This window comes from Enoplosus armatus, chromosome 11, assembly GCF_043641665.1.
Source record: "Enoplosus armatus isolate fEnoArm2 chromosome 11, fEnoArm2.hap1, whole genome shotgun sequence".
In the NCBI taxonomy this organism is placed as follows: Eukaryota; Metazoa; Chordata; class Actinopteri; order Centrarchiformes; family Enoplosidae; genus Enoplosus; species Enoplosus armatus.
In genome coordinates, this window is record NC_092190.1 from 14,979,068 (window position 1) to 14,992,255 (window position 13,188).

The 13,188-nt window shown below is 42.7% G+C and overlaps 1 protein-coding gene across 3 annotated transcripts in view; it reads left to right on the forward strand.

The window, feature by feature from the left end:
• Window positions 1-13,188, forward strand: part of LOC139292749 (disco-interacting protein 2 homolog A-like) — a 75,079-nt gene extending 61,891 nt beyond the window's left edge. For all 3 annotated transcript variants that reach the window (XM_070915117.1, XM_070915118.1, XM_070915119.1), the window contains 25 exons: window positions 619-683; window positions 1,141-1,234; window positions 1,856-1,975; window positions 2,177-2,291; window positions 2,931-3,070; window positions 3,308-3,444; window positions 3,957-4,037; window positions 4,726-4,853; window positions 4,989-5,103; window positions 5,546-5,747; window positions 5,868-5,977; window positions 6,245-6,325; window positions 6,675-6,792; window positions 6,952-7,073; window positions 7,220-7,331; window positions 7,480-7,589; window positions 7,869-7,999; window positions 8,138-8,306; window positions 8,670-8,840; window positions 10,961-11,022; window positions 11,113-11,170; window positions 11,273-11,347; window positions 12,238-12,412; window positions 12,603-12,726; window positions 12,921-13,188. In XM_070915117.1, coding sequence (XP_070771218.1) covers window positions 619-683; window positions 1,141-1,234; window positions 1,856-1,975; window positions 2,177-2,291; window positions 2,931-3,070; window positions 3,308-3,444; window positions 3,957-4,037; window positions 4,726-4,853; window positions 4,989-5,103; window positions 5,546-5,747; window positions 5,868-5,977; window positions 6,245-6,325; window positions 6,675-6,792; window positions 6,952-7,073; window positions 7,220-7,331; window positions 7,480-7,589; window positions 7,869-7,999; window positions 8,138-8,306; window positions 8,670-8,840; window positions 10,961-11,022; window positions 11,113-11,170; window positions 11,273-11,347; window positions 12,238-12,412; window positions 12,603-12,726; window positions 12,921-13,173 — 3,068 coding nt within the window. In that variant the 3' untranslated portion in view covers window positions 13,174-13,188. The remainder of the gene's footprint in view (window positions 1-618; window positions 684-1,140; window positions 1,235-1,855; window positions 1,976-2,176; window positions 2,292-2,930; window positions 3,071-3,307; window positions 3,445-3,956; window positions 4,038-4,725; window positions 4,854-4,988; window positions 5,104-5,545; window positions 5,748-5,867; window positions 5,978-6,244; window positions 6,326-6,674; window positions 6,793-6,951; window positions 7,074-7,219; window positions 7,332-7,479; window positions 7,590-7,868; window positions 8,000-8,137; window positions 8,307-8,669; window positions 8,841-10,960; window positions 11,023-11,112; window positions 11,171-11,272; window positions 11,348-12,237; window positions 12,413-12,602; window positions 12,727-12,920) is intronic.

Sequence of the window (13,188 nt, forward strand, 5' to 3'; positions counted from 1 at the left end):
CATGGAGAAAAGCATCCAGTTGGTGGTGTTAGCATGAGAGCTTCTAAACCAGCTTTAGTAATAATAAGAATGTAGGAATATTCAAAAGAAATGTATACTTTGGGCTTGACGTGAATTGCTGTGTTGTTGTTTTTCTTATTTAAACTGCAGGCTAGATAATGCAGAGCACAATCATCATATATGCCTAGTTTGTAATCTGTAATATAGAAGTTCCCCTTGCTCCCCGTGGCTCACAGATCCCAGTAAAGTATAATTACAGTCTAGTTTGATAAATGCAGCTGCTCAGCTGATTGTGTTTTTTTCCGACCTGGGTCAGGTCTGCTTAAAAGGAAAGGGAACGTGAGGTGCCTCCTCTCCTCCAGTGTCCCAGTTTTGCTCTAAATAACTGCACCAGCAGCCCTAGAGACTCTCCAGGACTGTTTCTGAAATGTGGTTTGGTGCTTCACTCAATCCAATACTGCTACAATCAGGGATTACTCAACATTGCCGAGCTTGTTGTGTGTTAAAAGTAATAGGATGGTGTGTTATTGCTCTAGTGAAGAATAGGAATGTTAGATTAAATGTCTGAAATCCTTTTTACCCCCCTAATCTTGGCAAAATCTCCTTCTTGATTTGCAGCTGAGACCATAACCAACGTCTTAGACTTCAAGAGAGAAGCAGGATTATGGCATGGTGTTCTTACTGTGAGTGGTCTTGGTCCTCTGGTAAATCTAATAGAAGGGTTATATAATTAGAAATAAAAGATGCTAAAAAAGTCTGATTCATCTGACTGACTTCCTCCCTATGAGGGCTTTATCAATATGTAAATGCATTCAAACTAATGAAGTCCTGATGGGCAGAAACATCTTGTCTCATAACTCAAGAGTTTGAAACCTGTAAAAAAAAATTCAGTTTCTTCTAACACATACTGAACCCAGCTTTGATTAACTGGTTACAAACATCCCGTGGAATTTACATACAGGTAATGTATGAGCTGCTGTTGCGCGCTTAAATTCTTAAAATGACACAGCTGTAGCACAAACATGTAGCAGTAAGTGATATTGTCTTGTCATGACTCGCAGCTTGTTGTTTACAGTGACATTGTTTAGTTATGAGACACCTCTGACATATTTTGGTGCTTATGTGATGTTCTCATGGCAGAGTGTCATGAATCGGATGCACGTGATCAGCATTCCTTACTCCCTGATGAAAGTCAACCCCCTCTCCTGGATACAGAAGGTTCACACATACAAAGGTGAGGGTCAATCCACCTTGACATTTGTCACTTTTCACCACTGCTGCATCTCAGCCCTGTGAATAGGATAAACCAACCTAATTTTATCAAAATCGTAGGCTAATCCCATCTTTTGTTGCTATTTAGTATGGAAAATTCTAGTATTTATTATATTGCATTGTATCATACTTACAAAGTAGCACACATACAGGACAGTATAGGTTTTTCACAACAAAGTACCCTGAGAAAATGCTTTGATATCTTGCTTGTGTAATAACAACATTGTTATTGTTTTTAGTGTCTGTAAACCTGAAAGAGCAATTTTGACTTCTGCTTCTCGTAAAAGATGTGACTCTCACTGCACATTTGACAGGGGTGGATGGATTACAGCAATAGTTTGTTGGACTCATTGATTTCTAGTTCAATTGTATTAGCCCAGTGGAGGTCGAGGATAGGAGGCCTGCTGCGCTGAATGAAATTCATCTCCTCTGGTCCGAGCTTTGCTGAGTCACCTGTTGGCAACTGCTGCCATTTGCTGTCAGATTTTGTGATCTGTGGTTGGCTGTCAAGCTGGATGACAGAGGTGTTGATTGGGCGATTGTACTGTGAACCTGTCTCTTTGTCTTTGTGTCCCCTGCACAGCACGGGTTGCAGTGGTGAAGTCAAGGGACATGCACTGGTCTCTGCTGGCCCAGAGAGACCAGAGAGACATCAGCCTGAGCTCGCTGCGCATGCTCATCGTAGCCGACGGAGCTAACCCATGTGAGTCCACCTGCACATTCTCATTTAATAGAATAACCTTATAAACACCCTGAAGCCACAAGAGATTAGCATTGATTTGTTTTATTTGTGTTTGCTGGTATATCTGCTGGACTGGCTATATATATATACATATATATATATATATGTGTGTGTGTGTGTGTGTGTGTGTGTGTGTGTGTGTGTGTGTGTGTGTTACCACAGGGTCGATATCCTCCTGCGATGCCTTCCTCAACGTGTTTCAGGCACGTGGGCTGCGACCTGAGGTGATCTGTCCATGTGCAAGCTCCTCAGAAGCCATGACTGTCGCCATCCGCAGGTGAGCTGCCGGTACTGTACTTTATTAGAACAAAAGCAACCTGCCACCGCTTTGCATTACTGTGCTATTGCTGTATCACACTGGGTTTGCATCCTGCAGGGAGAGGAGAGAGATTTGTGCTTCTTTGACACAGGGAAGAACTGTAGGATTTTAAAGCTTTCTGCTGATAAGGGGGCTCAGTCATGGAGAAGGATTAGGATGACAGACAGACTAAAAACACATGCTTGGCAAACTGGGTCTATTTATAAAATGAGAAATGCCTTTTTTGTGAGAGAAATGTTGTAATAGATCAAGAGTCGGTGTCTCACAGACTCATATGGTCGTCTTCTACCAAAGCCATATCTGTCTCCTTTTAATGTGTTAGTATTGCTGCAATAAAGACAATGTACTAAGGCAGCGGATGGCTCAGTCTGCTATTTAAAAAAAACAACTGTATTCAAGAGTTGGCAAAGAATTGACGTCATAGCTGAACAAATAGTGTTTGTTTATGTTTTGTTTGCCACGAAAGGCAGAGCAATATGTGACAGAGACAGTGTTGGTTTCTGACAAAAGTGGATGCTTTAACCTGTAAGTCTTTCCATGTGTGTCATTGTGTTCAATGATAACAAGTGTAATTGTAATAATGTCTGTGTCCTGCAGACCTCCAGAAATGGGTGTTCCTCCTCCTGGGAAGGCAGTGCTGTCTATGGGTGGGCTGAGCCACAGTGTGATCCGTGTGGACACAGAGGAGAAACTCTCCGTCCTCACAGTGCAGGATGTGGGACAGGTCATGCCTGGAGGTACAGTACACTGAGCTGCTTATTATAGTATAGCTAACATTTTGCTGCCGTTAACGAGTAAAATGCTGAAGATAAAGATGAAAGAATTTTCATATTGATGCCACCATGTGTCCCCGAAGACTAGAGGTGATCAGGTTAGATTTTGTAGGATATTGCTGAAATTTATAACTAACTTTTACTGTCCTGGGAATCAGTGAACCAATGTACTTGACTCCTGTCATCACTGTGTGTCTCCAGCTGTGGTTTGTGTGGTGCGGGTGGAAGGGACACCCTATCTCTGTCAGACAGACGAAGTTGGAGAGATCTGCGTGAGCTCAGGTAGCACGGGCGTAGCTTACTACGGCCTCCCGGGGATGACCAAGAACATCTTTGAGGTTAGTGTCTTACTTCTGGAACTGTTCAGGTGTGACACAGTTTGCTTTAAATACTGTATTTATAAATGTGTGATATCAGTAAACTTTGCATATCATCCATACTCATGTTTATCTATACAATATTATATTATCAGGAGCAGGAAAGATTTTAGTTATTAAGACTTAAGTTATTTTTAGCTTGGTGATGTTGCATTTTTGACATATTAAAATATGAAGGGAAAGTGAAAGTTTATAAAATACACACACATGAAGTGATAGCACCAAATGTATTTCCCAAGGATAGTGGGTGAATTTAATTGTTTGCCTTTAAAGCTAAGCTAAAACTCTGAAATACCTCGGCATTATTCCACAGTCATCATCTTTCTTTAAGTTCACACAGCATACTCAAACTGATTTATGACCAAATGAATCCAGAGTGCAAAGGCTTATTTTAGTTATTTTAAACACAGAGTACATGTTTTTGTACTTCATCTATGAATGTGTGTTTTTGACAGTGTTGTGTCTCGTTGCAGACCATCCCAGTAACATCATCTGGGATTCCCATCAGTGACAGACCCTTTACCAGGACCTCACTGTTGGGCTTTGTGGGGCCGGTAAGTTCCACCTCATTAATGTGCAGTCTTTTAACCTCACTTTACATTGAAGTCTGTCTTATAGCATGTAGCTTATAGATGTTTTAAACATGTGAGTTCTCAAAGACCCGAGATCCCAGTTGTGATGTGTTTGTCATAAATCATCTATCTGTGAAATGGAGGAAAACGGAATTTCATTAAAGCAGAAAAAAAATACATTTGAAAAAATTCAACTGCAGTGCGTCTTTCCAGAAACAATATTACTCCAGTTACTCTGTTTTCATTGGGATTATTTCTCCAATAGTGTTGACTGTACTTTTGACACTGACACAAAATGAATGAAGGAGAGAATCACATTTTATACAGCCGACCTGAGAGGAGATCTATCACAGGCTTATTCATCCAGGGCCACAATGAGTGAAGCAGACATTGGGGGAAAGGCATTGCCAGACTAATCATTAGTCGACAAATGGTGATGGTTTTTATTCCTGAGTTGAAAGCAGAGTTATTTTTCCTTTAAGGATGTCGCTGCTCAAGGATATAAAGAGGTTGACGACAATTTGCAAGCCCTCAGTAAACCTTCTGAGGTCTTTAATTTCCAGTGAACGGTTACCTCACATACTAGTTGTGTGGATGCACACTGTACTTTAGATTTGGTAAATATCAAGTTCCACTCATCCAACTGTATGTGCTTTGTGTTTCCCAACAGGACAGCCTTGTGTTTGTTGTGGGGAAGATGGAAGGCCTAATGGTGGTCAGTGGGCGGAGACACAATGCCGATGACGTGGTTGCCACGGCACTGGCAGTGGAGCCCATGAAGTTTGTGTACAGGGGGAGGTAAAAGAGGAAACAGCCTAAAAAACATTCAGAATTTTAAAACTCTACACATCTTTACATATCTTTTACCTCTCATATCGAGAGTCCGTCTTGTGTGCACTGCTTTATAGCCATTTTTCACGTTGCATGTTCCAGGATAGCTGTGTTTTCTGTGTCGGTGCTGCATGACGAGAGGATCGTTGTTGTGGCAGAGCAGAGGCCAGACGCCTCTGAGGAAGACAGCTTCCAGTGGATGAGCCGCGTCCTTCAGGTGCCCACAGTGCTCCATCGTCTTCACATCTTATCACTTAGTCACATCTAATTGAAGGACTATATCTGTGGTTTTGCAAGTTTTTTAGTTAGTTAAAGTCAGGTATAGTTAATATTACTGCTTACTTTGTCACAAGGTTTTAGATTGATTTTCTACCTTCCAGGAAATCATTGGTTTTAGTACATGTCTGTTCCATATGAAAACCAACTGGCAGAACCTTCAAACTTCCTTGAGATCATTTATTACAGTGAATCATTCTCAAATCTGGGCTGGTCACGGCTGTTATGGTCCTTTTTAAGTCCCAATCAAGCTGAAAAAAAATTTCAGCATCAACACAAAGCTCACATTGTTTTTTTTATATTGCAAACAACTCCCTCAGAATGACCTGACAGCTTTGCTGATCTCCGGCTCCCCTGTGTTTTTGCATGTATTACCTGTCTAGGCCATAGACAGCATCCACCAGGTCGGGGTGTACTGCCTGGCTCTGGTGCCTGCCAACACGCTTCCTAAGGCTCCCCTGGGCGGCATCCATATATCTGAGACCAAACAGCGCTTCCTGGAGGGGGCCTTGCACCCCTGCAACGTCCTCATGTGCCCTCACACGTGTGTCACCAACCTGCCCAAGCCGAGGCAAAAACAGCCAGGTAGACCACCAGATGTCCCAGCATGCACCATTTTTTGTGTTTATGTTTATTGATATGAATGTTGGCCCTGACTTCACTGACATGTGAGATGACGTTGATGAATGTCGTTGTGCTGGACAGAGGTCGGTCCTGCTTCTATGATAGTGGGCAACCTGGTGGCAGGCAAGAGGATAGCACAGGCCTGCGGGAGAGACGTGGCCCAGCTAGAGGACAATGACCAGGCACGTAAGGTAGATAGTCATCCTCATTTCACCCATTCATCACCTCCACACATATGCTGCAGACATAGGTAAGGATCTGAAATACTTACAGCGGATGGAGAGGACATGGGTTGCATATACTGTACCTCATTTCTTCATTACAAAAACCCACCTTTTGCCACCATACTCCATTAGTTGTAGTTTGTTTAGTGATTCCTCATTGTCTCAGTTTGTGTCTGACTTTTCTGCGTGTTATTCTCATGTCTCTGTAGTTAAACTTGTGTGTCTCCCCTGTAGTTCCTGTACATACAAGACGTGCTGCAATGGAGAGCTCAGGCCACTCCAGACCATCCTCTGTTCCTTGTTCTCAATGCTAAGGTACTGCCTTTTTGTCATGATACATATTTTGTTTTGCAATGGCAATAAATATTGTGATGTAGTTCATTTCCTGGAAGGTTCAGTTGAGAAACTGTAAATGATTAGATCGTTATGTCTGTTTTAGGCTAATTCAGTTGATTTAATACATGATAAATCAAGGTGTCTTACTTAGTGGTTTGCAACATTGTCTGCAAGGGCCTAATACAGCAGGAGGTGAAACCTTGATAGAAATCTCTACCTATTGTTCACTCACAAGATGATGAAAACTATTCATTGGCCTTGAACTTATAACTTTTATTTCTGTTAAAATAGCAGTTCAGATGAAAGTAACTTGTCTTGTTCTCTTCAGGGCACGGTGGCCAGCACAGCTTCCTGCCTGCAGCTGCACAAGCGGGCAGAGCGGGTGGCTGCAGCCCTGATGGGACGCCTCAACACTGGAGACCATGTAGCGCTCGTCTACCCGCCAGGTAAGAGGACCTAATGCTACTTGTCCTCTTCAGTGTGTCACAGCCATATCTTCACTATCCCTCTCTTCAGTTTTTAAGGTGTTATTCGATTATTCAATCTTTTCATCAGCTACAAGGTGTAAAATGCAAAACACTGTAATTATAAACATTTCTGTGCAGGAATCGATCTGATTGCCACCTTCTACGGCTGCCTGTATGCTGGCTGTGTGCCAGTCACAGTCAGACCCCCGCACCCCCAGAACCTGGCAACCACCCTGCCCACCGTCAAGATGATTGTTGAGGTAACTAACCTGCATCAAAATGCTAATTTAATCCCTCAAATTAAATATGTGAGCCTGCTCCATCCTTTTCTTTCTAACAGCAAATTGTGTGAATAATTAAAGTAATATAATATATATTTAGTAATACTATAGTATCTGTGTTAAAGGTCAGTAAGTCGGTGTGTATCCTGACCACTCAAGCAATAATGAAGCTGCTGAAATCCAAAGAGGCTGCTGCTGCTGTGGACATCAAGAGCTGGCCCATGGTGCTGGACACAGGTGAATTATATACACATACCCAACATGCTGAGGTCTTCAGTTTATGTTCTCATGTTGCCACCAAAGATGAGATTGTCAAGTAAAGACAATGTCTTGGTCTGTGATTTCCATGCCTGCTTTAAAAACTCTCCCCCTGTTTATCCTCCAGATGACCTCCCCAGGAAGAAGAGCCCCCAGATGTACAAGCCTCCGACCCCAGAGATGTTAGCTTACCTGGACTTCAGTGTGTCCACAACAGGCATCTTAGCAGGGGTCAAAGTATGTTGAATGGACAGCTGTCATGTCGGGATGCTACCAGTCAGTCTTTGTTAACGAAACACAAAACAAAATGTTTAGATAGAGTAAATCTCAGCACATTTAAGTCCACAGTCTCCGGCTGGTGGTTATCCAAAGAGTGGGTTGTTATACTGGGCAACAGTCAGATTTCTTATGGAGAAAGTTCTCTCACACTGCTGAGGTGTCCATGAGTGAAATAATGGATCCCTAAAAGCTTGAGGAGTTGTTGTCATTCTTCTATCTGTGTATCGTCTCCTCTAGATGTCTCACGCTGCCACCAGTGCCTTGTGTCGCTCCATCAAACTGCAGTGTGAGCTCTACCCATCCCGGCAGATCGCCATCTGTCTGGACCCCTACTGTGGCCTGGGCTTCGCTCTCTGGTGTCTGTGCAGGTAAACCAGCAGCTCGCCCGTGTTAAAGAGTCTGTGCTAGTGGCAGGAACAAACATTGAGTTATTTTCTGGTGGAGCCTTTTCCCTCTATGTCTTCCCACTCGGCCTCTCTGTTTGCATGTGTGTTTTCTGGTTTCAGTGTGTACTCGGGCCACCAGTCGATCCTGGTTCCCCCTCTGGAGCTGGAGAGCAATGCGTCTCTGTGGCTTGCTGCAGTCAGCCAGTACAAAGTGCGCGTCACCTTCTGCTCGTATTCAGTCATGGAGATGTGCACCAAGGGCCTGGGCTCACAGACAGAAGCACTGCGGGTCAGTTTTTCTCCTCAGGTGTTGACTTTTCAATTAATCCTTTTCCCTGTGGTGCCGTTGCCACAGCGCCTTGATTATCGACACTAAGTCAGAGCACTCGGGGGTGACACACTTCACTCCTCTCTATCTGCGTGCTGATTACTGTCTGCAGCACTCCAGACTGGGATTTTTTACAAATCATGTCTGTGGTTTAATGAGTAGAATCTAATAAGAAAGTTCTATTTATATGAAAATGTAACCATTAAATTTCTAGTTTACATGCAACTCCCACGGTCGTCTTTGCAAATTGAGAAAAAAAAAAGCTACATTATTACTATAATTTCAGTTTTTGCTGATCCAACGCTTCTTGTTTTCCATCTCCAGCTGCGAAATGTGAACCTGTCTTGTGTGCGTACATGCATGGTGGTAGCAGAGGAGAGGCCCCGCATAGCACTCACTCAGTCCTTCTCAAAGATCTTCAAGGACTTGGGGCTTTCACCACGAGCCGTCAGCACCACCTTCGGCTGCAGGGTGAATGTGGCGATCTGTTTGCAGGTAAGCAGCTGGTGAAGAACAAGGAGGAAGAGGAGGGGAGGATTGGAGGATTGGAGAGGTCCTGAGTCCAGGGCTGTCAATTTTGGCTCTGAATCTATGCAACGATTCAGATAAACATTCAATAAATTCTTGACAAACGTAGGATTGGCAGCACTTTAAAAAAGTTACAGGAAAAGGAAATAATCATGTGGACTGTTTGAAGTATGGAGTCAAGAAACCGACAAAAGGCAGTAAAAAGTTATCAGATGAGGGAAAAATAAAATTGAATCATTAATAATGTTGCTAAAATGAATTCCAAACAGAGCTAAAAAGCTTTTCTTCCCCTTAACCATCAATTAGTTGGTAAAAAAAGCTTTTTTTCAACTCCTGTGCGACACTGCACACGTCCTGTAACAGAAGCCAAAGCAAAAAAAGTTTTTAAGTGAAAAACTGAAATTTATTTTATCAACTGAATGAAGAAGTTTTTGAGGGTTTTTTCTATCAGCTAATTTTAGGTTGAGAGGAAAAGTTTAAAAGGTTTATATTTCATAGATGATTTCCATGCACCAAATTGTTGATATTTTTTTCTTTTCTCCTGTGGCCCTTCGATGTTCTGTTTTACTTGTTTCTCCCTATCCCTGGTGATTGTATGTGTGTGTGTGTGTGTGTGTCCACGTATATATAAATATATATATCTTTATTTATCTGTCCTGCCCTGTCCCGTCAGCCCAACAGGTTAGGGAAACTGGCTGAGCAGGTAACTGTAGGATGAGAGTTGCTGTTTGTTCATTGGGCTGCCGCTGGATCTGTTTGTGTGTGTGTCTGTGTGTTTATGTTTGTTGTTTATCTTGCATGAGTTTTGAATACACTTAACCTTAATTCACTGATTTTTCCTCTTGGTTTTCTTTTTCTCTGACAAGCTTCGGCTTCACTTTACCGCTATTCATTTTAGCCGAGTCTTAGCTGCTCGGTCTGCCTCTCGATCATTGCTTTATGACAGGTTATACGTGATGTGCTGCTACATTATACCATGCGCTAGCAGCATGAACTCTGCTGTCATTAATGGTCATTAATACAAACATTTACATAGAAGAAGAATCCTTTATGTATGTTTTTGTTTTGTTTTTCCAGTGAAAGGATGCTTTGTTGTTTTTTTGACAATCCCAATATTCTAACTTTCATTTAAAACAATTTACCACACTTTTTGTGTTAGTTGTAGTAGACAGAATAATTTATTATTTAGTTCATTTATATAATGAATATTCTGTTGATAACCTTACTTTGGAATTAAACTCCTCATTAACAACAATTACACACGGGTTTGATTCTAAAGTTGTATTGGACGAGCCAACATGTTGAACAGGTTCATAAAGGGAAATGTTTGAAATTAATGATTGATCCACCTTTAATTAGGCTAATGAGACCGCTGGTTTTGGTTTTTATGGCATAGACTAACCTCTGGTTGATGTTTTTGCTCTGTTGCTGAAACCTCTGCTTGGCTCGACATGCCGGCTCATTAAACTGAATGAGCCCGCTCTGTGTTTTGGCTTTGACCTCACACATGACCATACAGCAACTCATTGCTAGCTTGGCAAAGGAGTGATGGAAAACATAATGTGTTGTGACTAGTCTTACAGCACCAATGATGACAAATCCCAAAGCAGAAGGAATCAATATCTGACAACCAGAATCAGTTCTTGAGAAATGGTTCAGTTAGAATTCAGCAGCATGGCAGAGCTATAGACATTTAGTCAAAACAAATGGTGCTCAGTTTGAGTTTTTCTGATATTTATGTGCCTTTTTTGTGACAGAAGATAAAAATTTGAGGGAAATAAACTACAGTTCATTTTTTATTTCTTGTAGGCTTCTAATAACTGTAGCATTTCACAACCTTCTTACACTGGCAGCATCAGAGCAGGTGAATTTAACTCTGCAGATACTTACGGTGTCTGTGGCTACATGGTTGAGTCCTAACTGTCGTAGCCTGGCTGGTTGGCTTCTGGCTGCCCCCCCTGCTTTGTCAACAGTTGTATCATAAGCAGCTTCCACCTCCCCTCCACTCAGGCAAGATACAGCTTTAATGTCAGGGCTGAAAGAGTTACATTATTGACTCATGTCCCACTCTGCTTGTTTTACTCCAGGGCACAGCTGGACCAGACCCCACTACTGTTTACGTGGACATGAGAGCTCTACGGCATGATAGGTACGGGGGCGCCACTGCAGCTATGTGGACTGTGACCGACGAGTCAGTGAAATTGCTCATTTTGTCCTTTTTTATTTGCATCTCCTTCAGGGTTCGCCTGGTAGAGAGAGGGTCGCCACACAGTTTGCCACTGATGGAGTCTGGGAAGGTACGTCATCATGTAAACAAGCACTGAAACACTACAAACAACTGTGACTTTATGCTGTTCTTTTCTCAAGCTGTCATGGTTATTTGCTGTCTGCTGTTGTAGATCCTTCCAGGAGTGAAGGTGATCATTGCCAACACAGAGACTAAAGGACCCCTGGGTGATTCCCACCTAGGAGAGGTAACGTCATCATCAGTTTTTCAGAGCATACTTTTTTCACCATCACCTGTTTCACCTGCTTGTGACCCACAACCAGTCCGTTTACATCTACTTAAGACATCAGACACCAAATGTCTGTAATGGGGATATGATATTAGAGCAACTTGGTTTTCACAGCTAGATTTCTCCTGGAGCCAGTTCATTTGCCATGTATACACATAACAGAGTTTCTAATCAGATTTTCGCATGTACGCAGGTACATGACAAAGACTTCAGACAGGGCTGGATGAAAGGAAAGAAAATAGAAAGAAGTTGCTTTTAGAAGTCAAATTAAGTTAGTTTCCACCGCAGAACATTTGATTATTTGTAAAATTCAGACCCACTTCCAGAAAAGCTGTGCTCTCACTACAGAGCCTGTCCTTGCACTCTGCCACCCGACCTCCAACACACACACACACAAACAAACAAAAAGAAATAGCTTCATATTGTATCACTGCTACAGTTAAAAACGTAAGTAATGCTTCCAAAATAAGGTCGAGGGTAAGGGAGAAACCTGAATACTGACCTGCTGCACCTGTCCATAACCTGCAGTAAACTTACTGCCTGAGAAATGGAGCCATGCAGCAGCACTAACTAATATTATCATCTTTATTGGGCTCATTATACAGGAACCCACAAACAGGTGATGAACACTGAAGAATTTGACATTTTATTAATAGTCCAGTTTTAAAAACAGTTGCAATTATTTTTATTTGTAATTTTATTGCTAATGACGACCAATCAGTACCTTCTTTTTGCATATAAATGTTGGATAATGACATATACTAGATCCATAACTTTAATCAAAAGAGTGTCAGTTGTGTATGAGCTTCTGTGTAAGTTACCAATTGTCATGAGTTTGTGTGTAATAGGTCTGGGTGAGCAGTCCTCACAATGCCACAGGCTACTACACAGTGTACGGCGAGGAGGCGCTGCATGCAGACCACTTCAACACAAAGCTCAGCTTCGGCGACACCCAGACTGTCTGGGCGAGGACGGGCTACCTTGGCTTCCTGCGGCGCACTGAGCTGACTGATGCCAGTGGAGGTGAGAATCACTGGTGCTTGCTCTGACTTACTGTCACTGTATTGTTTTTGGTGTAAGCTGGACTCATACTTTGATATTTTTTCAACACAGAAAACTGACGATATTTTCTACCTCCTTCTTTCACCTCAAAACTTGATTTCTTTAACTTACCAGATAAAAACTGACAAATCTGTGTGTGTTCTTGTCTCAGAGCGCCATGACGCCCTCTATGTGGTGGGCTCTCTTGATGAGACTCTGGAGCTGAGGGGAATGAGGTACCACCCAATAGACATCGAGACCTCTGTTATCCGTTCACACAAGAGCATAGCTGAATGGTGAGAAATTATAGATCACTACTTTATTACTATTCAGTTTGAATATTCATTATGTAGTCAGATGTACTTTATATTAAAAATACTAACTTTTCTCTTCTTCTGTCTTCTCCCTTATGCTCACCTGCTTTTCTCCTCCTATCATCTCTTCCTTTTTTCCTTCCCTACATGCATCCACCTCTTTCTCCCCCTTCCAGTGCGGTGTTCACTTGGACCAACCTTCTCGTGGTGGTTGTGGAGCTGGAGGGATCCGAGCAGGAGGCCCTGGACCTGGTGGCCCTGGTCACCAACGTTGTCCTGGAGGAGCACTACCTCATCGTAGGGGTGGTGGTGGTGGTCGACCCCGGCGTCATCCCCATCAACTCCCGAGGGGAGAAGCAACGCATGCACCTCAGAGACGGATTCCTGGCCGACCAGCTGGACCCCATATACGTGGCTTACAACATGTGAGGGCCCTGCTGCAGG